This window comes from Orycteropus afer, unplaced genomic scaffold, assembly GCF_000298275.1.
Source record: "Orycteropus afer afer isolate SDZICR_OR568_19922 unplaced genomic scaffold, OryAfe1.0 scaffold00055, whole genome shotgun sequence".
In the NCBI taxonomy this organism is placed as follows: domain Eukaryota; kingdom Metazoa; phylum Chordata; class Mammalia; order Tubulidentata; family Orycteropodidae; genus Orycteropus; species Orycteropus afer.
In genome coordinates this window covers 422,999-447,456 of record NW_006921642.1, presented here as the reverse complement: position 1 = coordinate 447,456, position 24,458 = coordinate 422,999, and the positions used below count along the sequence as shown (strand labels likewise).

At 42.5% G+C, this 24,458-nt stretch overlaps 2 protein-coding genes across 2 annotated transcripts in view; one reads left to right on the top strand and one right to left on the bottom strand.

The window, feature by feature from the left end:
* Window positions 1-9,696, bottom strand: part of CARS2 (cysteinyl-tRNA synthetase 2, mitochondrial) — a 150,684-nt gene extending 140,988 nt beyond the window's left edge. The window contains exons 1-3 of the mRNA XM_007938922.1: window positions 9,440-9,696; window positions 8,994-9,044; window positions 340-457 (exon numbers count right to left, since the gene is read on the bottom strand). Of these exons, the coding sequence (XP_007937113.1) occupies window positions 340-457; window positions 8,994-9,044; window positions 9,440-9,696 (426 nt within the window). The remainder of the gene's footprint in view (window positions 1-339; window positions 458-8,993; window positions 9,045-9,439) is intronic.
* A 7,737-nt stretch (window positions 9,697-17,433) lies between these two features.
* Window positions 17,434-23,663, top strand: ING1 (inhibitor of growth family member 1). Its single transcript, XM_007938910.1, has 2 exons — window positions 17,434-17,569; window positions 22,960-23,663. Exons 1-2 carry the CDS (start codon window positions 17,434-17,436, stop codon window positions 23,661-23,663), a joined length of 840 nt encoding a protein of 279 aa, XP_007937101.1.
* Window positions 23,664-24,458: the final 795 nt, after the last annotated feature.

Genomic DNA, 24,458 nt, shown 5'->3' with positions numbered 1-24,458 from the left:
GGCCTGATTCCTTCTCTAAAGAGGGAGTAAGTTATTTATTTACCTTGGACACTAAGGGGATAGCGGAAAGATTAAAGATCCAAGCCACCACAGAATAAAGCAATTTATTAAAATGTTTTGGTGACCAAAATTAAACAGACCTTCATTTCCTTTACTAAGACAACAAAGCTTACTCTGATAACCTGTCACTGTTTCATTTATTAAGTTATCCTAATTGGGTCATACACAAATACAAAAATATGACAACTACCTATAAAACACAAACACAAATAACTGTCCTATAAAGGTCAGAACACTGATCAATGAAGTTATCAATAAATGTAAACCTTCCACATTTACCTCATTGGCTCTTTTGATTATTTTATCATCCACATCTGTGATTCCCATCACCATGACTATGTTGCATCCAAAAACCTTGGTTAGGATCCTTCGAATTATATCAAATCTAACATATGAGCTGAAAGGGAAAAAAAAAAAAAGTTAAGATGTCTTTAATACAAAAAGACATCTTTAATACAAAAAGACATCTTTATGATCTTAGAAAAAAAAAATACATTACACAACAACAACGATGAATGGGAGTCCTTGAGCAGAGCAAATGGTTATATGCTTGGCTGCTAACTGAAAGGCTGGAGTTCAAGTTCATTAAGAGGCATCTCAGAAGAAAGACCTGGTGAAATCTTCCAAAAAATCAGCCAGTGAAAACCCTATGGAGCACAGTTCTATTCTGACACACATATAGTCATCATGAGCTGGAAGAGACTTGATGGCAACTGGAAAACGACTGATGACACCGAATATCTGTTCAGGTGTTTGTTGGCCATTCATGTTTTTCGTTGCAGAAATGTCTCGTTAGGCCCTTTGCCCTTTTTTTTTTTTTTTTAATTGTGATTTGGGTGAAAATTTAAAAAGCAAATTCACTTTCCATACAGCAGTTCACATACACTTTGTCTCATGACGTTGACCAAAATTCACCACAATGCAACAGCTCCCCTCCCACTTCCTCCTGACAGTCACCTCTTCCCTGTGTCCATCCCTCCATGCACCCCTGCCCCCTGCGCTGTCTCCCTGTGCATAAGCAGCCCTTCTTTCTTCCATGATTGTTCTCTCCAAGGAGTGTATTTACTTGAGGTAAATGTTCAACTCCTATGCCTGTCTTTTGTTTGGCTGGAAGCCACAGGTGTAGGTTCAATTCCAGACCTGAAGGGCAGCTAGGGGCCATAGTCTCAGTGGTTCCACCAGGCTCTATCGGACCAGCAAAGTTGGTTCCCCCCCCCCTTTTTTTTTTTCCAAATGCTTTTGAGCTTTGTTCCACATTATTCTCTCTCTCTATCCAGGGTCTCCTACATAGATCTCCCTCCAAGTGGTTAACATTGGTAGCCGGGCACCATCTAGTTATTCTGGTCTCATAGTTGTATAGGCTGTGGATTGCATGGTGTATCAGTTGCTAGGACTAATTGTTTCCATGAATCTTTGGTTTTCTTCATTCTTCTTTGCTCTGGACGAGGAGAGAACCATTGTTGCATCTATCTAGATGGCTGCTTGCAAACTTTTAAGATCCCAGTTGCTACTCGCCAAAGTAGGAGGTGGAACAATGTTTTGTGTAGTATGTTGTGCCAATTGAACTGGATGTCCCCTGTGACTATCTATAGTCCCAAGCCCACAGGTTCAACTACTCGGTCCCTATGGGTAGCTGGCTGTGACCAAGAAGTGATTACAATCTTGTCCCTTATCAGTTCTACTATACACCTGGGAATTCAGATCATACAAATACACTTACAGGACCATTGTCTACCAACCTTATACATGGTCTTGGGTAACTCCCCACTTCATAGACATACCTAATAGTTCAGCCTGTCTACCCATCTATCCACCCCTATACCCATGTTTGCCTTCACTGACAATGCAGTACTGTATGTGCACAAGGGTTCAGGTTTGTTGATGAACCCATGTACCTCTCTATGTCTTCCTCTTCCTCAATGCCACCATGTTGTTCACTCACATTTGGTACACTGCCCTTCGCTTCACCCAAATCAATACTTATCTCTACCTATCTAACAGTGTTCCCTCCCCTGGTAGCCAACAAAGAAAATTTCCTTCCACAGATAAACCTTTCCTTAACTTTTACAATAACGGACTAATACAATATTAGTACTTATGTGATTGACTTATTTCACTCAGCATAATGTCCTCCAAGTTCATCCATGTTTTGCGGTGTTTTGCAGATTCTAGGTTATTCTTTAGGGTTGCATAGTATTATGCACTCTAAATGTACTCATTTAGGGTTCATTGTGTGTATGTACCAAAATTTGGTTATTCATTCCTCAGTTGATGGACACGTAGGTTGTTTCCATCTTTTGGCTATTGTAAATAGTGCTGCAATGAACATGCCTTTGCCCATTTTTTAATTGAGTTGTTTGCATTTTTGTTGTTGACTTGTATAAGTTTCTTAAAATTCTGGGTATTAAACCTTTATCAGATGTATGGTTGCCAAATATTTTTGCACATTTTGTGGCCTGTCTCTTCATTTTTGTGATAGTCATTTGAAGCACAAGAAAAAAAAATAATACATTATATCTTAAGGTGCTAGTATATAACTAAACCTGCACCATATAATTGATTGTTCAAATCAGCTAGTAAAAGGGAAAGCATTTATACTGACTATTCACCTTTACCATGTTCTGGCCCACACATGTCCTCACAAGAAACTGACAAAGGCACTGCTTCAATTACAGGAATCAATTTTAGGGTTTTTATTTTAGTTTATGTTAAGTGAGTTTGTTACTATTAGCTAGCATTAAGTAGGCCCCCAACTCATGGCTAACCCATGTGTAGTAGAATAAATCACTGGCCAGTCCTGCATCATTCCCACAATCAGTTTGTGGACTGGACAGCTGTGATCCATACAGTTTTCATTGGTTGATTTTTGGAAGGAGATCACCAGGCCTTTCTTCCTAGTCCACTGAAATCTATTCAGTATCGTAGCAACACTTGACAGACGAGTGGTAGTTACTCATGAGGTTCACTGGCCAGGAATTGAAGCTGGGTCTCCCAAATGAAAGGCAAGAATTTTACTACTGAACTACCATTGCCCCTTGAGTGAGTTTACTGTACAAAATTGTGCTCATAACACAATCTCATTAGGTAATTAAAATACTCAGACCTTTCACCATCCTTGTTCATATTCTAGAATAATTCTAATTTTTCATTATGACAAAACAGAAGCAAATAATAACTCAAGACAAGTACAATACTATTAAAGCTGTATAATACTATTCTTAAGAAATGTGTACACTTTTGTAGAATATTAAAATACCAGCTCATTTATATACTACATTGGGTTAACTCAGACTTTAAAAGCCAAAGGGGAACACTGAAAATCCATTAAAAATCTCAAGAACCTAGTTTCCCATAAAAACAACCTTATAACTCATGATCAGAGAATTTCATGCTCATCTCTATCATCTATGCAACTAAAACACCCTGACAAGATATTAAACCTCTTGAAAAGTCAGTTTGAAACATCAGTTTTGCCTATAAATTGGATGAAATTCTACTTAACCCTGAGATTGCTGTGCAAGTTAGATATAATAATCTTAGCTCATGATTTATATCGTGGTGAGTCTCCTCATCTGTCATGCAGGAGACTGGGGTTCAGTTCCACAACAGAGAGTCACCATCACCCGTCAGCTTGTCATACTGTGGCTGGTGGCTTCTGTGCTGCTTTGATGCTAGAAGCTATGCCACCACCACCATATCAAATACTAGCAGGGTTGCCTAGGATAGAAAGGTTTCATTGGAACTCCCAGACTAAGACAGACAAAGAAGAAAGGTCTGGTGGTCTATTTCTGAAAAGTAGCCAATGAAAACCACATAAATTACACAGTATTGTCCTAGACTTCAACTCACTTACTTTGGACACATCATTAGGAGGTATATTGATCACTGGAGAAGAATATCATGTTTGGTAAAATGGAGGGCCAGAGGAGGTGAGGGAAACCCTCAGTAAAATGGGTTGACACAACGGCTTTAACAATGGACTTAAACATACCAATGACCATGAAGATATAGCAACAGGCGACATTTCATTCCATTATACATGGGGGTCACCAAGAGTCAAAGACTAACAACTAACAACATCAATATGGTGCCCCGAAGAAGTAACTGCCACAAACAGAAGCTATTATTACCATTACCATCATTATGACCTTAACTAGTATTAAACTGGAAAACTTTACAATAAATGATATTTAAAAGGTTAATGACAACTCAAATAAAAGTAAAATCACATACTTGGCCAAGAAGAACTCACACTGAAGTCACAGAGCTGCCATTAGAAACAGTAGAGACAGTACCACCCTGGCTGAGCTTTCGGGGTATTGCAAGATCTGAGCGATCTGGGTCTCTGAGACTCTGTAGTTGTACAGCTACTACAGGGACCATGCCCCATGCACAGCCACATCTGCAAGTGCTGGACAACCAGAGACAGGAGCCAAAAGAACCTGGCAACAGGAGTAGGGAGACCTCAGATTCCTTCTGTAGCTCTGCCATAAACTCTGTAACTGCCAGTCAGGTAACTTTACCATTAAAGAGCTTAGCTTTCTCAATCAGTAAAATGAAGATGCTCATGTAGAAGATCCCTAAGATTATTCCCAGCATTAAGACGTTTTACTGAAAACTCTCCAATGTTAATGAAACATCCTTTCCAATCTGGCTCCACCTAACCCTTCTTATCTTTTATACCCACTCCTCCCCTATCTGAACCAAGGTGGACTATTTCTTTTCTTCCGAACAAGATTTGCACCTTGCTATCCAACTCCCTCCTGGAAACTGTGGGGGCCATATTTTGGGATATGTCTTTTTATACTTAATTAAGCCCTACCCAAACTTCAAAGGATCCCTGGTGGCACAATGGTTAAGGACTTGACTGCTAACCAATAGTTCTGTGATTCAAACCCACCAGGCACTCTTCGGGGGGAAAAAAAAAAAAACCTGGTGAACTGCTCCCGTAAAGATTACAGAGTTAGAAACCCTATGGGGCAGCTCTACTCTGTCCTACAGGGTTGTTATGAGTCAGAACCAACTGGATGGCACACAATACCCAACCTGCAAGTTTTAGCTCAAATTCTGCCCTTATGTATCAGGCACTGTGCCAGTCTCTTCCAATAACCTTGGAAAGGATCATGAAAGGGCAATAAAAGGAGAGGAGGTAGGGCAGGGTAAGTTAGTAATAGTCTTGCTAAGACCTAAATAGGTAATGGCCAGACTGACAGGAAGGGGAGTCTAAGGGGGAGTCCCAGCACATGAAGAACACTCACAAAGCCCTGTATAGGACACAGCTTAGCCCTGTGTTGAAGCGCACAGCACAGTGGGTGAGAATATGAATCTAGAGCCTGATGGCCTCATTCATCACTTATTAGCTTGGGCAAGTTCCATAACCTTCTGCACTGCAGCTTCTCCATTTGTAATTTGGGGACTGGGGATAATAATAGTACCTACCATCTGGTGTTGTTAAGAGGGTTCAGTTGGTCGACATTTGTAACACATTTAGAATAGTGCTTGGCACACAATAAGTGCTATATGTGTGTTTGTTAAATATGTGAGTCTGTTTATTTAAGGCCAGTAAGGCTAAATCGGGAGGAAGGTGGTGAGAGATGAATCTGGACTGGTTACATAAGAACAGATAACTCAGGACCACATAAAAAAATCCAGTGGTTGAGTGGATTCCAATGCATAGTGACCCTATATGAGTCAGACCATATAGATACTAAGAATTCTGAACTTTAGCTTACTGGCTATAGTGACATGAGTTCCTTTATGTGGCCTTTTGCCTTGGTTCTTTGGAAAAACAGCTTGACAGGCTTTTCCCCTAAGTCCTGAGGAGTTAACTTTCCCCTTATTTTCTATCCCAAAAGGTTTGTTACAGGTAGACTGACATTTCCTGGGTAAATCGAAAACTTGGTTTTGATACTTTTTATACTGTCCTGGGCTATAGCCTGCCTTATGATTGGTATGCACCTTATAGGGATTGGCCAACAGATAAGGTAAGTGAAGTGACTATAACCAACTATGCAAATGAAGTGTCTGTGGCCTACTGGGAGTGTATTGGTCAGTATGTATTCTGCAGGGAGGGGCTATACTTTGAAATTAACAAGGAGCTGTGCATATAAGCAGCCAACCTCACAAAGGTATTTCAGACAGAAAGTGGAAAGAGAAGCAGCCCGATGAAAGAAGAGAAGCAGCAGAAAGAGAGGAGGCAAACAACCTCCTAAAAGAACTGTTAACACCAGTTGAGGGCTATAACATGGACAATAGTCAAAGGCCCAAAAGGGGCCCTGTGGCAGAGTCAGTGGTGATAGACGGCAAGACTAACAAGAGCCCAGGGGCTTAAGAAGAGAACTACTTGACCAAGATGAGCTGAGAGAACTGTTCTGTACTGCAGAAGGGAAGGACATGATCTGTTCTTCAGGAGACCCTCTCAGACTTTGCCTGCGTGCTTCCTCATACTGAGTTATGGCTTGTTGATTCTGACCCTAAGTTGTTCCCTGTTGCTTCCTTAATAAACTGCTTAAATGTAAGAATAGTCATGAGTTCTATGTGACCAATGGTAATGGATTATTGGACCCAGAAGAGCAGCAGATCGCCACAGGAGAGACAGCTGGTGTCAAAATTGGTAAAGTTTGGAAAGTGGAGGTATGTCTGACATCTGCCCTATAGGGATCCAAAACCAAACCAAACTCACTCTTGTCAAGTTGGATCCGACTCATAGCGACCCCTCCTTGGGTTCCTGAGGCAGTATCACTATAGAAGTAGATTGCCCAATCTTCCTTTCAAGGAGTGGCTGGTGGTTTTGACCCTCTAGCCTTCTGGTTAGCAGTCAAATGCCTTAGGTACTATGCTACCAGAGCTCACTTATAGCCTTGGGCTAATCTTGATTTCACATTATCCTGCCCTAAAGTTACACAGATTCTGAGGATACTACTACTATACCACTCAAATTTCATACTAGTAATAGAGACATGGATCTCCTGCAAGGCATATACCTGACCATCCCTGACCTCAAGAATTCTTTCGTCATATATCTTGTAGTATTTATCTCTCCTACCTCTTGGAGCTCTGGTAGCATAGTGCCTAAAGCACTTGACTGCTAACCAGAAGGCTGGCGGTTCAAACCCACCAGTCACTCCTGGAAGGAATATAGGGCAATCTACTTCCGTAGTGATACTGCCTTGGAAACCCAAGGAGGGGTCACTGAGTCGGGTCCGACTGACAGCACATACCAACAACAACACCACCACCTCTTAGGGACATCTTTAAGGAGCACTGGTGACACTGTGGTTAAGACACCGGGCTGCTAACCAAAAGGTCTGCAGTTCGAACCCACCAGCTCTCCACAGGAGAAAGATGAGGCAGTCTGCTTCCACAAAGATTTACAGCCATGGAAACTCTACAGGGGTTGCTATGAGTCAGAATCAACTTGATGACAGTGGGTTTGGTTTTAGATTTAGGGTACATCTTTAGCTAATGACTCTTCTTGATGAATACATTCTGTCTTACCAAGACTAAATCATCAACCATATAAACATGCTTATTCAATAGTGGTTATCCTTGAGTGGAAGGTAGGGAAAGGTAGTGATGAAAGGGGACCCAAAGGAAGATTTTCAGGTATTTGTAATGTTCTGTTTCTTAGCCTAGGTGCTACAAACATTCATTCGCTTGTAGAAGTAAGATCTATACCTTTTCCTGTATTTCATCCTTCAATAAAGAGGATACATTATAAGCTTTATGAAATTAACAGTAAGTTAACTCAAGTGAAGGGGAAAAAAATAATTCCTACATCATTTATGTTGTTATAACAAAATAAAAAAGCTTAGCCCCTATTGGTGATAAAAATAATTTTTAAGAAAATATATTGAATAAATGAATGAAATATAACTTATATTTAGTCTGGGATGAATAATAAATTTTAAAAGTACACAAGAGAATTCACAAAATATTAGGGAAAGTGGTAATCTTGACAAATGTCAGAGGCAGTATATAGTATAGTATCATTAAGAGGTCAAGGTAACAAGTAACTGGAAGTCAGATAAACCTAGGTTCTAACACTTGCTAAATATGTGGACTTGGTTAAGTCTCCTCTAATGATAACAGTAACCAATAATCATTGAGCCCTTATAACAGGTCACACATCAGGTCCTGGGTTAAGCAGCACTTTATTAACATTATTTCATAGATTGTTGTAAAGAGTCACAAAGATGGATACTACTATAATTTATATTTCAAAGCTAAATAAAGAAGATCTCGAAGCAAAAAGTACCTATTTAACATCAACGGATCATTCCCACTTACATGAAATATCTAGAATACACAAATGCATGGAGACTAAAGTTTATTAGTGGTTACCACGGACAGGTGTGGGAGGAAGGTAAAGTTATGGCTTAAGGGGCACTGAGTTTCTGTTACAGGTGAGAAAATATCTGAAAATCGATGGGGGGATGGGTCCACAATATGGTGAACATACCTAATGTCACTGAATTGTATACACAAAAATGGTTGAAATGGGAAGTGTTTTGTCATATACTTTTAATACAATCATCCCTGCTCCCCAAAAATAAGCAATAAAATGCTTGTCCAAGGTTAGGAAGCTAATAAATGGTGGAGCCAGAAATAACTGCTGACCAGATAAGACTCCAGAGCTCCAACAAGCCTCCACATCTCACTAAATCAACCAAGAAAAATCTAATTCCAAAAGTTTATTTGTTACTGCTCAGCACTGCCTCCCTGAATTTCCTCACCTATGAAAGGTGCATTAATTCTTAGAACTGGTACAAGAACCAAAAGAGATCATCATAAGTGCTTCCCACAATGCCTGGAACACAGCAATCATTCAAAACTTTTAAACTGCCACTTAAAGGAAGAAACCTGCAAAAGGCCAATACTTTCAAAAACAAATGATCCCCTGAAGTGTGAAAATTCAAATCCAGGAAACTCACCAAGCATGGCCAAGGTGTGCATGGTCATATACAGTAGGTCCACAGCTATACCTGGGAACAAAGTTAAAATCCATCATGTGAAAAAGAAAGAACACTACATTCCCATTTTTTATTATCATATAATCTCCCTTTTTCTTTCTTTTCCCTTTTTCTTTTAAGGGGATCACTTTTGGGGAATGTGGGCCAGGGCTCTACTGCTTTCACGAATCTCCAAATTCGTAACCAAACCTATAAATTCACAGTGAGCATATTCTAATGCCTTTAATGGAGTCCGCCAGTGTATTTTATAAATGAATCTAAGAACTCAACCCCGTTTTCAACAGCTGAAAGTCTAAGCCACCCGAAAATGTTCAATTCACAGGTCTTTCCTCACTCCGGTTTCCTCATCACACCAACGCGTCCACCCAAGAGCTGTCCCAAACCCCCCGAGGGTGTCAAAACGCTACCAGGATGCAGCTTCCGCGTTGGCCAAGATTAAAGGGTCTTTCCTTCTGGTGAGACTATTGTAGACCTTGACGCCCGTGTCATGGCCCGTAGGTTGCAGCCAACCTCCTTCGCGTCCCGCCGACATAGGTCGGCCCAAGGGCCGCCCCTGCTCTTCCGGCCCGAAGCCAAGCGCAGCCGGGAAGAGCCGAGGGCAGAGGCAGCTGAGCGGCAGCCAGAAATTGGTGGGCGGCAGGCGGGCGGCCCGCGTCCACAGCATTTTCCCCCAGCGACGAGACAGCCAGAATGACATGCCATCAGGGCCATAAGCACCGCCCCGAAGCACAGACACCCCTCTTCGCCTAGCAAAGAACCCGCCCCAGAGACCACACCCCCTAGAGGTTACGCCCCGCTCCCGCCCACTCCCGGAAGAGACAACAGGAAGCGAAGTTCTGAGTCTGAATGTTTTTGAACCTCCCTCAGGTCTGGGCTAGCTTTCCCCACGCCTAGGAGGGCGGGCACAGGCCGGCGGGGGAAATAAAGGGCTGGCAGAGGCAGTAGGCGGCGCGGGAGGCAGAAAACCGCGGGAGGAACGGTGGCACTGGCGCCACGGCTTCCCGGTATCCAGAGACTACAGGAAGAGGCGGGATTCGCGGCAGGAGCCGCGCTTCCCTCTCCATAGGAAGGACTTTCTCCTAATAAGCGCAAGTCGTTGCTGGGCGTCTGTTGGACTCTGGAATCCAGTTCCCCTCTCTGTTTGGAGGGGGAGCCGAGCGGCTCTTGCAAGGTTGGCATTCCTCGTGTTGTCCCAAACTGTGGGAGATTTTACAGTGCTGAGCACCAGCCGCCTCTCTGTGCCAGCCTGTACAACCTTCTCGTGAAGCATGTTTACGCCTAACACACACACACACACACACACACACACACACACACTTGTCAGGTGGTCTCTGAATGAAAGACCCAAGTTAATGAAACTACCTATTCATCATTTACGTATAGTGGGAAATTGACACTTTTTCAGGTTAAAAGTCTTACCATTCTATCTCTTGAAAATAACAAAATTCTAAATTGCGGTTTAAATGGGCCTTTAGAATAGGCGGTTTCACTTGTAGATACTTGGAAATTATCTCGACAAGCATGCCCCTACGTTCTTCTCCCTCTCTCCATTGGTGTCTTGCTAAAGTGTGTTAAAACAAAAATTTAAAAATCCTCCTTGCTTTTGCAGTCTTCAGAACAAAACAGAGAATCCTGTTTTTTTAGTTTAAGAGTTCTACTGAAAAGCACCTCTTTAAAGTGTTAGAGACCAAAGGTGTCACTTTGAAGACCAAGATGCACCTCCCCCAAGACATGGTATTTCAATTGCCTCATATGCATGTGAAAGCTGGACAATGAGTGAAGACCACAGAAGAATTAGTGCATTAGAATTACGGTGTTGGCGAAGAATGTTGAATATACCACGCAAGGTCGGCCAGAACAAAACAAATCTGTCTTGGAAGAAATACAGCCAGAATGCTCCTGAGAAGTGAGAATGGCCAGACTTACTCTCTCATACTTTGTTCATGTCATCAGGAAAGACCAGTCCCTGGAGAAGGATATCATGCTTAGTAATGTAGAGTCAGCAAAAAAGAGGAAGACTCAATAAGACAGGTTGAGACAGTGACTAGAACAATGAGCTTAAGCATAGCAACCAAGCATGGGGAATGGTGCAGAAGCAGGCAGTGTTTCGTTCTCTTGTACATAGATAGGGTTGACTTGATGGTACCTAACAACAACTTAAAGACAAATGCTAAAGTAAAGACAAGTATATACTTAAGAGTCTGTGATGGTTACTTTTGTGTGTCTACTTGGCTGGGCCTTGTTGAGTGGCTGGGCATCTGGTTGTAGTTATTCCCCATGATGAGAATGGCAACGAGCTCCATGGTGGGATCTACTATAAGCTGCCGAGTAGCTGCCTTTGGTATGTGGTCTGCTTCCTGTATATAAGGAGAAGCCTTGGGAATGGTCTCTAGTCTATGGCACACTTGGCCCCTGCATGTAGCCTTGTCATTGCTCAGCAGTCTGCTTTGCTCTGTCGAATTTGGAACTTACAACGGACTTAAGTTAATGCCTGCCGTGTGGTTTGGTAACATCTGGATTGTCCTTTTTTACTTGTCAACCTTGGAGCTTCTCAGCCTCAGGAGCCAGCAGCTGTCTGAGTGAAGAAACGCCTCTAGCTCCAGTGGGCCGGGAGCAGGAGGCAGAGCTGGACCCCAAGGTTGAGAAGCTTTCACCCAGTCCCTAGAGCCTGGCACTTTGAACTTGGACTTAAAGCCTCCAAATTGTAAGAATAAATTCCTGTTTTTTAAGGCCATCCCTTATTTGTGGTATATTCTTGTCAGAGCGGCACTGGGTAACCAGAACAGAATTCAAACCCAAACCCATTGCTGTCCAGTTGCTTTCTGACTTATAGCTCCCTAGGACAGAGTAGAACTGTCCCTTAGGGTTTCCAAGGCTGAAATCTTTAGAGAAGCCGACTGCATCTTTGTCCTGTGGAGTGGCTGGTGGGTTCAAACTGCCAACCGTTGGATTAGCAGCTGAATGCTTAAACCACTCTGCCACCAGGGCTCCTTTAGTACTTACCCCTCCCCCAAAAAAATTATTTTCAAGATCCCTAGAGCCCAACTTTGGAATTGTTTCAAATTATATTCTAATGTAAACTGTAGTCTACTGTTAAATGCTAGGTGCTAGAAAATTTGTTTTTCAGAATTTAAAGACCCCTACATTAATGCTGACTACCAGCGTTCCCTGACTATTCTGAATTCTATTCCCATGTCATCATTTCTGCACTGCCTGAGCAGTACTAATTGTTATTTTATAATTTTCTCTTGCTTTTAGTACAATGTGCATGTTTTTCTCCCTGATAGAATATTTTAGATTAGGAATTCTTATTTTGAATTCCCCCACTGTACCCAGCACTAAAATCAGAAAAAGAATTATTAGATGTTGTTGAATTAATCTCTCATAGAATGCATTTCTTCCACAGGTGGGAGAGAATATGGTCAGTCCAGTATCTGACAGGGAAAGCTCTCATCCAGATACTAGATTTGCCACTAAAAAATGGACAAAAGCTTGACTGCAATCTGTGAGAACATGAAGAATGCAAGCAAAGAGCTAGAATAGATAATTTGAAAACAGATTTAGTAACACTGAACACCAAATCCTGCACATAAATCTGGATAGTTGGCATATTTGAATTGGCCACAGAAAATCATGACTTTTAAATTAACAATGGCATCTTTTGTCTTCAGTAATCAGTGTTCAGCACTTGACAGGCAGCAATTCTATCCTTCCTTAAGGGCTTTTCATAATATTCAAAACAATGATAAATTTAACACATTATTTAATGAAGGTTAGAAATTATTCATTTTTTATGTGGTAAAGTAAAAGTGGTGGGAAAGATTTATTAGCATATATGACCAAAAAAGAGAATCTTGTTCATTTGAAGTAATCCACTTCCCAATCTAAGATAAACTAAGGAAGTGCATGAAAATTTGATGCTGCTGTTAAATTTCTGTGCAGTCACTTTCCATTCATGGCAATCCTGTGTGTGCAGAGTAGAACTAACTGTTCCATAGGCTTTCAAGGCTGTGACCTTTCACAAACTGATTTCCAGGCCTTCTCCTGAGGTGCTTCTGGGTGGGTTTCAACTGACAACCTTCAGTTAGCAGTTGAGCACTTAACCATTTGCACCACCCAAGGACTCTGTGTACAGCAATTAATGATTCCAAAATATCATGAATACCATGTATTAGTCTTTAACTAAACAACAAAAATGTAGTTGTCATTGTTACTTTTTTTTTTTCAAAGCAAAAATTTGTAAACCCAACATAGAGTAGGTATGGCAATATATTGTTAGGGCATTAAAGTTGAGGTGAATGAGTTGGCATGTACTTTTGTATTATAGTTTCATCTCTTATATTTTATTCCCATAGGTTTGAAGCATCTCCAGTTAAACTAGAAATATAATTTTAGAAGTTTTGATATTTAGCTTTGCAAAACATTCCAAAGAGCAAAAGGAAAACAACCAAGTTTCTGTAATGTATCTTCAAAATTAAGCACTTTTCCTAAGTGGCATATTTAAAAATGCATGATCATAGTTAATCATGTTTTACTTATTGGTCTTCCAAACTTATTTAGAAAACTGTGAAGTCATCGACATACATTTGTTATTAAGAACTTGGTAAAGCCAAAAAATAAAATATGTTCTGGTTTTTTAGCCCAAGGAGCAGATAACATGTTTTCTTGAATGTAAATTCCTTATCCAACACTGGTATCCCAAGTCTGTAGAACAGTAGTAGGTAGAGGGTAGGCATTCAACTAAAATATTTCTTGTTGAATGAATGTTGTTGTTATGTGCCATCAAATCAGACTAACTCATAGTGACCCCTCCTTGGGTTTCCGAGGCCCACCCTTCCTTCCAAGGAGTGGCTGGTGGGTTTGAACCACTAGTCTTCTGGTGACCAGTCAAGTGCCATAGGCACTATGCTACTAGAGCTCCTTGTTAGATGAGTAAGATACCTTTTGATTTGTTCTCGTAGTCCACGAACATGTGAGGAATTAAATTATTCAGATAGTATAATGATTTTTAAAAAAGATAACTAGGACAAAGTACAGTTTGATTATCTTTTTGTTCTCGTAGCCCACGAACATGTGAGGAATTAAATTATTCAGATAGTATAATGAATTTTAAAAAAGATAACTAGGACAAAGTACAGTTTGATTATCTTTTGAAGAAGTAAATTATTCTAACCTTTATTCTTGCGTTTAGAAAAACACTACTCATTCTAGAGACAATGAGTCTGAGAATTAAGGAATGTCTCTTGTCATTGTACTTTTAAATTACTTGCATGCTTTTTGAGAAAAGGGCATAATTTTTTATTCACCCTTAAACCCCTCTGCACTCTCTTATCTCTGTTTCCACATAATGTCATAGTTTTATAATCTTTTGTGCAGAGTAGTGGCCAATAAATGTTTATGAAATTTCTTCTTTTGCTTTTAATAGGCCAAGACTAGAAGTGTAAATCTATAAGGAAACTAACAACCATTTTCCCAAGTATCAATCAAAGTGAATTTTCTATTTAAGTGGGGATTTCAAAGTATAAATAATCCTTATAATTTATCACTGTAGCAACATTCCAACGTGAACAATTTATTTCAAAATTCAAAACTGCTTAATTTAGTCTTATTTGCTGTACTGACATCTATATTATAAAATACCCTAGAGATCACTGGAATGAACAGCACAGTGGTTAATAATCTATTTTATAAATTTATAATTAGTCCAGCATTTTACTCAATTACATATAATACTTTTAAAAAATCCCCAATGGTCTTCAATGCCAGAACGTTGTTTTGTCAAATATTACAAATCTTAACACAAGAATGAATACCCATTTAAAGTGAATTTAATTATTCTGTTATGGCTAAAGTGGTGTATCCTGTATTGCAACCAGATAAAGCGAGAGATACAAGCTGAAACCGACAATGTCCAAGTTAAAAAGAGGGTAAGAAAAATGGATTACCGCCCTGACATTGACTTGACACAGATATTACAAGATATTCTACCAGAGGTAGAACTCACAAAACAGTATGTAGAATTTATCATTGGCGGGCTCTCCTAAAATTTTAAAATAAAATCTGGTGAGAAGGGGTAAAGAACTGACAAGGCATCTCTTTCCATATATATTCCATTTATAATGAATAAAAGAGCATACAAATACCAAAACGGAGGAGAGTTTAAACTAGAATCAAACCGGGAAACAGCCACGAAAAGTAAGTGCAGCTCCAGAGCGACGACGCAGAGGAAACCCGGGAGGTGCGGAAAGGTACAGACCCACGGGGCCTCCTTCCGCAATCGCAACTCTGGGGGACTAGTGCAAACTCAAACCCAAACCGCAGCGGTTGGAAAGAAACAGAAACAAAGGCAGGAGTTCCTGGCTGCAGAGGGAGAGGCGGGCGCCAAGAGATGGGCGGGGCCTGCACAACCGGAAAAGGCGGGGCCCGACGCGCGCTCCTGGCCCTGTTGTCTAGGCAACGGGTTTGCTAAGCGCTGGAGCTTTTCAGAAAGCCCTAAATCCGGGAGTTTAGGGTGGGGAGAGAAGCTATGGGGGGAGGGGAGCGAGACAAGGAGAGGATAAGGCGAGAACTCGGAAAGCCAAGGGGCCCCAGGACTCTGATGGACTGGATGTTTGCTCGCCTCGTTTTTGGTGGTTTTTTTGAACTGGGTGAAGCGGATTCCATGGCATAGAAGGGGAAGGATGTTAGGTGTCTGGAGACCAGCTTGGAAAGAAATGGATAATTCAGGGAGAAATAGGGGAAGGAATCGCCCTAGGCTTGCCCGCTCTCTGCGGAGGCTCTGGGCACGGGGAACAGCTTCACTTTCAGGGCCCTTTGTCTCCAAACCGAAACTGAACTCCGGGAAGAGACACAAAGGGAGGGCGGTGACTAACGGCGCAGGCGCAGGAGCTGTCAAGGCTGCTGGGAGTGGTGGTCCAGCCATGGAAGGGTAGGTATACTCCCGCGCGGGCCAGCGGCCTCCCCCTTTTAATTCTTGAGGTAGAAATGCGCATGCACCACCACTTCCGCTCTTCTTTCGACCCGCCCGCCCTCTCTCTCTCTCTCTCTCTCTCTAGCTCTCTCGCAATCCCCGTACCTCTGCCCTCGGGAGGACGTGGTTTTCTAGTAGTAAGAGCCAGAGAGGAATTATCCCGGTTCATCCCGCCTCCTCTTCATTCTGATTGGGCAGCAGAGGTAAGCCGGCAAATGGATTGGCTCTTGCGGTTGCCAGCTCTGTTTCCCTGCTGTACTTATACACCATTGCGGGGGCGGGGGACGGGGAGAATGAGGGGGCCGCGTAGGTTGTAGCGGCTTGTGAATCCAATAGTCTCAGAGGCGGCGGGTTCTGCCACCCGTCCGGTTTTATCTGGGTTTAGAGTGGGAGAAGCAGCCACTGTAATGTCTCCGGGAGGGTGTTCAGCGTTGTCGAAAAGGCTTCGCCATGAAGTGTGAAACTCCTAGTAAAGTTTGCGCCTTACCCACCCTATCCCACTTGCCCCAGGCGTCTTAGGTGCTGGCCACCCTCCGACCCCTTACCCACCCAGCGAAAATGACAGAATCAAACTCCTGACCCGGTCGCTGGCTAGGGTCAGGCAACCTCGGCAACCCCAACGCTTTCGTACCCTTAGGATGGTGAGGGGCGTGAATGCAGGGGAGAAGGCGGAGTCTCCGCCGGAGTCCCGCGAGGGGGAGGGGAGGGGAGCAGAGATGGGAGGGGGTGAAGGAGGGAAGGGAGCTCTGGACGCATGCGTAGTGCGTGGCGGGGCTGAATGTTTCCCAAGTGTTTGAAACTGGTATTTGGGTTTTCCACGTTGGATAAGTACCGCGCATAGAACGGCGGGGAGGTCGCGCCCCTTCTCCTCTTTTTCTCTTTACTGACTCGGAACCGGAGCCGGCACTGGCCGCAGGCACACGCACGGCCCCAAAGAAGGCAACTCGGCTGCGGCTGCTACTCGGGCTCTCTTTCTCCTCCCCTCTGGGTGTGTGTGCGCGCTTCGTACGCTCTGCTCCCCCCGCTCCCCTCCTCCCCCCTCCCGCTGTCTGGGAGGGGGGACCTGTGCGGTCGTTTTAATTCCTCCCCGCCTCCCGGCTTCTCTTCCTACCCAGCCGACTCTCCGCTGGTTTGTACAGCCCCTCGGCGCGAGTTACCGGAGCGACCGGCGATCTCCGCCGCGAAACAGGCTGTCGGGGGGAGGTGTCTCTTTCGTTCTCAGCTTCGCTGAAGGAAGGGGCGAGCAGAGCAGTCACAGCAAATGTAGCTTTCTTGGGGGCTTGAGAGCCGGAGCCGGTGGGGGGGGAGGGGGGAAACCTGGGGAGTGCGAGAGAAAGAGCTTTGCATTTTGCAGTGCTATTTTTTTGAGGGGGGGCGGGGGGTGAGGAAGCGGAAAGCGTGCAGAGTCGCCGGGGACCTCTCGGGTGAACCATGTTGAGTCCTGCAAACGGGGAGCAAATTCACCTGGTGAACTATGTGGAGGATTATTTGGACTCCATCGAGTCTTTGCCTTTCGATCTGCAGAGAAACGTCTCGTTGATGAGGGAAATAGACGCAAAATATCAAGGTAAGGGCCCGAGATGATGGATGTGGCGGCTGGTTAGATCCTCTGTCTTTTATTCCTGGCTAATCTGTGGGGTGTATGTGTGTGTGTGTGTAAATGTGTAAAGCTCGTGTCTCCTTTCTGCTCTCTTACCCTCCTCTCACTCGTCAGGAAGGGTAGTTTTATTTTCATTGGGAGCTGGCAAAGGCAGAGGGAGCAAGTATGTTATTGAACTGGAGAAAGGAGCACAGGGGGATCTGCAGCGGTAGCTCTTGTCATGGGGTGGAACAAAAGGTCTTCAGCTTCTTTTATTCACTAAGGTCCTTCTTTGTAAAACATGGGACAAGAAAGGAGGAGGGGGGAAGAAAGGTCTTAATTTAAAGCTGTGCTACAAAAGCAGCTCTTTGTAGTGAAGTGATGAGGTGGTGGTGTGTTGCAGAGGGTGGGGGGGAGGGGAAAGCAGGGGGTTTAATCTGTGTCTTTTAGAACGGGGTGGCAAAGGGGGAAGTGCAGGGTGGACACAGATTACAGCACAACATTGAGGCATGTACAGTGTTCATTATAGCTGTAGGAGCAGCGAAGACTGTGGCTGATAGTAGAAGCTGTTAGAGGAGAGGTGGATGCTAGCTAGCAAGGTTGTTTCATCTGAACCCGGACTACGTCGGTCTGGAGAAATGCCTCTTCTCTGGTCCCTTCCTCTCCATCCTCTAAAGCCGCTGACCCACCCTCGGTCTTTAAATCCGAATGTTACATAAAGTGTAGAGGATTATACTGTTCGATGTAGTCTCTGTTCTCCCCCCAGCTCCCTTCTGGCCCTTCTTTACTGCTGGACACTTAGTAGCCCGATGTGCAAAGGAGAGACGCTACTGGGTGTAGTTTGCTGAGGATGAGGGCTTTATTCAGTGTGTTTGCATTGGGGGAAGGGTGGGGGGGCAGTGAAGGCGAGGAAATTGCCGATCCGTGTTTTGCTCTGGGGGAAGCGGGGAAAAGATTGTTGGAATGAAGGAATATGGCAGGTGAGAGAACCTGTGGGTCGTTCTCTGCAGACCTGCCGGCGAAGAGAGTGTCAAAGATGAGGTTGAGGGTTAATGTCCGCTGGGAATTGTGAGCTGTTTGGGGAAACTTTTCTCCGATGTCAGCCGAAACATTAAGGGGTTTTGAACGTGGATGATCGTTCAGAGTTTACTAATGTTTACAGGGCTGCGCAGCAGGGAAACGGAAAAGAGGGGCGGAGGTGGGGAAGAAGAGGTGGAAACCGATTGCTCGCACCAAAGTACTGAGATCCCTCTTGCGTGGAAGGCGCCCTTGCGCGCTCTGCCGGAGAGGCGGTTTCGCAGCGTTTTTTATAAGGGAATCATTAGCATATTGCGGAACGTCTCCGCCTCGGCCTCCTTGTGATTGGTCCTGATGGTCCCCATGGAATGTCCTTACACTTTACTGCTGAACGATTGGTCTCGAAACCTTAGGAGGGTGAGCCGAGGGCAGTACTAGCACCGGTCTCAGTTTCCGCTGCTTTTTCTCTTTGGGAGAGGGGCGGAGAGAGGACAGGAGGAAGCGGCCGAGAAGGGAGGTCGAGTTGATTTGAATGTGTTCTGTTCGGCCGGCCTCCAGCCTCGGATTGGCACTTACTGCTCTTGGGGAGGGCCGTGCTTTCGGGCCCTGGGTTGTCATTGGAGCCTTGCCCAGACCAGGGCCGGTACCGAAGCCCCCGCCCTCCCGTCTTTCGATTCCCATAGGCAGCAGCTCCCGGGGCGGGGCGCATTGCCCCGCCTGGCTCTCTCCCCATTGGCTGGGTGGCGCCAGGCCCGGCTCCGCCTTGGTTCTTCCTCAGGGCTGGAGAGTCCCGGCCACTTCCGTTCGCGGAACAATGCGGCTGACCAGACTGGCATTCTGGAGACCAGCGAGGTTCGCTCCCGGGATTGTTGATGCTGAGGCTTAAGATTGAGGGGGCCGGCGCTTTCCGAGCCTCCGTGCCCCACCGGGATGTGCCAGCAAGTTGTTCCATCCTGCCTATCTTCTGACAGTGGGTTCGGCCGCACGGGGATGAGAGCTCCTCTTAGCTGGGCTGCGCAGGTGGAGCCTGACGCCTCCCGGTGGCGGCGCTCTTTGTCAGGCTCGGGCGTCTTCCGCTTCGGGGAAATGTGAGTGACCCCCCAAGGGAGACTCGGGGTGGGAGACAGAGAGCAGCAGTGTGGACAACAGTCTGTGAGGCCCTGATCTTAGGGCCTTCGAATATTTTCTAGTGTATCCTACCTGCTGCCACCTTGAAATGAGAGAAACCAGGGACTAGTATCATCTGAGATTGATCTGAGTCTCAGAGCCCCTAACACGAGTTTTGTAGAACTCATTAATTAAAAAGGAGTGGCATATGGTTGCCATGAGTCGCAGTCGACTCGCCGGCGTTGGGTTTGGTTTTTGAGGATCAGGGAAGATTCTAATAGTTTTACAATTTAGTTTTTTATAGTCTTTATGCACGTATTTATGGAATTAGTCTTTTCCTGACACTATTTATAAGTTGTTGCAGGAAATATTCAAAATGACAAAAACTTTTTTTTTCCCTAACATTCACGTCAGTATACACTATGAAAGCACTTTATTATTCTTTTCACTATTATGACGAATTGTATCTTGCTACCTCAGAACCAAAATTTTCTTCTGTTAAGTTAGTATGCTGATGTATTTAAAAGGCTTGGGTAGAGAAAATCCCAATTCCCTCACCATCCTGTACTCTGGTATATATACTTAAGGCAGTGCAATTGAGAGTAAACTTTAAAGCTTAAACATATCCAGAGAGCATAGATAAGGTGTTCCTCGAGAAAATATAATTCATTTGGTTGTGACTGTAAATGTTCAGGATGCCCTGGGAAATTTTTTATTTTTAAAGAACTGTGTTGCTAGTCAAACTGGGTTAGTCATTTGCGTAGACATGTTATGTGCTCTCAAGTCGATTCTGACACATTGTGACCCCATGTGACAGTGTACAACTGCTCCTATAGAGTTTTGTAGGCTATAGTCTCTACTGGTCCATGAAACTGTTGGCTGAGTTGGAACCACCCACCTTTTAGTTAGCAGCAGACCTCTTAACCATTGTACCACTTGGATTCCTTACTTAGTGTTTATCACTTGGCAATTAAACCGTTAAGAATGAATTGTAATTTGTTGGTCAGTTGTAAATTGTGATTGAAGTTGCTTGCATTATTTTTCAAGTATTAGAATGAAAATAGCTGCTCTCTCCCCACAGGAAATACTGCTTTCATAAAGAATTCAGTGCCATCCTATGTAAAATTGCAATACATTTATAATAATTGGATAGATTAAATTATATTTTGCTGCAGTCACATTTAATCCTTAGGATAATTCTGTGATACCATTGCATTCTTAGGTAATGTTGGTATGAATCATCTGTAGAAAAGGCTCACCAGCAGTTTGTCTGAAGTTGAGCTGATTGATGGCGCTGAAGAAGCAGAGTGTCACTAGCAGGATGCACTCAGAGATACCTTTCCTGTTTAACACTGATATTATTGTTTCTGTTTATAGATGTCTGTATTTTGGTGGTTTTGTTGATTTGCTTGGAGCATCTGAAATATATGCCATTATATACGTACAGAACTACTTTTTGGGGGGTAATTTTGTGAGGAGATGTTTGTTTCTTCCCCAAAAGTAAGGCTTCACATGCATTTAAGTGTACTTGTGATGTAAAGAAGCTATATATTAAAATTTAAATTATCAATGTGATAAAATCAGTCTCTTTCTGTAAGAAATACTAACATTTAAAATTTTGATTGCTAATGAAACTAAACTATACCATCTGTAACATGTAATTCATTTAAAAATAGTATAAACTCTTAACATCTGTGAAATAGACCTACGATATTTGAGCACAGATATTTATTTGGAGAATTAATTACTGTAAGACGCTGTGGCATTTTTCATTTCTGGTGTCTGGAAGCCTACTTTGCTCCTATAAGAAGTATCTTCAGAACTATCTTCAGCTTGAGAATATAGGAACATAGCCTGGGAAATAGTGTTTGCTATTTAACTAAATATGAATGTTGTATATCTTTACTTGTTTATACTTATAGCTACTTGGAAATAAGATTTAGAAAGGGTGATGGTTACATTTTATTACATACCCCCCACACACACACACACACACACTCCTGCAGCCACATACCTTCCTTATTGGAGAGTATGGTTGCCTTATTTGAAGAGATTGCAAAAGTGTTTCTAGAGAAAAATATGATAGTATTTAGTTTAATGATTACTATTTGGAAAAAATAACTCAAGAAAGTTTGTGTGACTTTTGACTTTTGATTGTGGTATTTTCCTCATTTCTACTAGATCATTTAACAATATTTATATTTTGAGAGAGTGCCTAATGACGTTTTAATATCACATAAGCTATTTTCTAACCTGTTCTAGGTTTAAATGTTTGTTTTTGTAAGGAAATAAAGCTTGGGGTTGGAGGGGGTGGTCGTGGACCACAAATTGTCCATTTGAATTGCTGAGTTTAGGAAAAATTATTCAGTCATATCCTCATCAGCTTGGTTTTTTCCTCTCAGTTGTATATGACATGGTAGTGCAGATTTTCTTTGAGAGTAGTTTATGTCTATAAAGTTCTCAGAGAGCCAACAACAGAACGAAGAGGAGAAGTGCATAAGAGTGTAATCTAAGTTATTGGTAAAACTGAGCACTGCTGTCAGTAGTAATCTAGACCCTAGGCTGCTAACCACATCTTTAAACCACATAGAGCCATATGTAAATTAATATAAATTCTCTACTAAGCCATAAAATGGGAGCTCTGGTGGCGTAGTGCCTAAGGCATTTGACTGTTTACCAGAAGGCTGGAGGTTCAAATCCACCAGCCACTCCTCAGAAGGAAGGTTGGGCAATCTACTTCCGTAATGATACTGCCTCAGAAACCCAAGGAGCGGGTTGCTATGAGTCGCAGTTGACTCAATGGCAGTGAGCTTGGTTTTTAGTTTTGGTTAAGGTTAAAATTACTAGAAGGTGTTTGAAAATGATGGGAATATACACAGTTATTGATCTAATTTTTAAAAAAAAGTTTGGTCCTAAGCATTTTACAGAATTTCAAATTTTCTTTATTTGCCACAGAAGTGTTTGTCACCCATGTTTCTGAACTATACAGAGTATCTTGGGGCACTTTGCTAAATTGGAACTATATTGGCATCTGTATTTCATTCCAGAGATTTTTTTTCGACAGGAAAAAAATAAGTGCTAAGAAGATTTACAGGTTGTAGGATATTTATACTGGAAAACCTTGTATTGATTGTTTCTGTCTCTTGCAATTACTTTTTTTATAGAATAGAGAAATAAAAGGCTTATTTCATCATTATGGATTTTCTCAGTATCTGTAGTATGGGTATAATACTTAACATTTTTTTCTTTTGCAGAAATCCTAAAGGAATTGGATGAATATTATGAGAGATTTAAGCACGAGACTGATGGTACACAGAAGAGGAGAGTTTTACATTGCATTCAAAGAGCCCTGATTCAGAGTCAGGAACTGGGCGATGAAAAGATTCAGATTGTGAGTCAAATGGTAGAGCTAGTTGAGAACCGGACAAGACAAGTGGACAGTCATGTGGAACTATTTGAGGCACATCAAGAGATCAATGACAGCACTGGGAACAGTGGAAAAACCAACCAAGATAAATCAAAGAATGAGACAATCTCTCAAGCAGAAAAGCCCAATAATAAGAGATCCCGACGACAACGAAACAATGAGAATCGAGAGAATGCATCTAATAATCATGATCACGATGACATCACCTCGGGAACACCGAAGGAAAAGAAAGCAAAAACGTCAAAGAAAAAGAAACGCTCTAAGGCCAAAGCGGAGAGGGAAGCATCACCTGCAGACCTTCCGATCGACCCAAATGAACCAACGTACTGTCTCTGCAATCAGGTCTCTTATGGAGAAATGATAGGTTGTGACAACGATGAGTGCCCCATCGAGTGGTTTCATTTCTCGTGTGTGGGACTTAATCATAAACCAAAGGGCAAGTGGTACTGTCCCAAATGTAGAGGGGAAAATGAGAAGACAATGGACAAAGCACTGGAGAAATCCAAAAAAGAGAGGGCTTATAATAGGTAGTTTGTGGACATTCATTTAATAGTGAGGAAAACAAAATAAACCAGTGTATTTATTACATTGCCACCTTTGTTGAGGTGTAACGATTGCAAAATGTATATTTTTAAAGAACGTTAGAAAAGGATCCATTCCTTTTATAGGGGTGGCAGTGATTTTTTTCTGTTTTCATTGGTACACGTGTAACAAGAAAGTGGTCTGTGGATCAACATTTTAGAAATTACAAATACAGGTTTGAGTTAAACACTCAAGTGAGTCTCAGACTAATGTTTTGGTTTTTTTCCTTTGATGACTTGGAGACAACCTAACACATTAAAGTGTGGAAAGAAAAGATTTCATTTAGCTAATATTTTATTTCAATAAAAATGTTACTATGTTATAAAGAATTTTTTTTTTAACAAATTAGCCATGTTGTTAAAAATACAGCCCATAGCAAATTTGTTTCTTGCTGCCATAATGTATATCCATCTAACAATTCAGTAACAAAGGTTTAAAGTTAGAAGATTATTTTTTAAAAAGGTAAATGATTAAATTTTACATGACAAGTATTTTGTATACTGGCCTGTTCCCCAATTGGCCATTTTTAAATGATGGAGTACCTTTTATATTAAACCAAATAAAGTGGTCTAGTCATGGGACTTCAAATCACGCTTTTGCTATCACAAGTTATAGTCTTTAATTTATATATAAGTTGTATAAATGTACATTTCCAAGTAAACTTAACACTTGTATTATAGTGGGAAATGCAGCCAAATTCTATTGTGAAACCAAGGTGCATTTCCTCTGTATGTATGAGAGCTG

What these genes read in the sequence shown, in the direction of transcription:
- ING1 (XM_007938910.1), top strand. Translation starts at nt 17,434, where the DNA reads ATGTTGAGTCCTGCAAACGGGGAGCAAATTCACCTGGTGAACTATGTG. An exon ending in AATAGACGCAAAATATCAAG is followed by an intron (nt 17,570 to 22,959) that starts GTAAGGGCCCGA and finishes TTTCTTTTGCAG; the next exon opens with AAATCCTAAAGGAATTGGAT.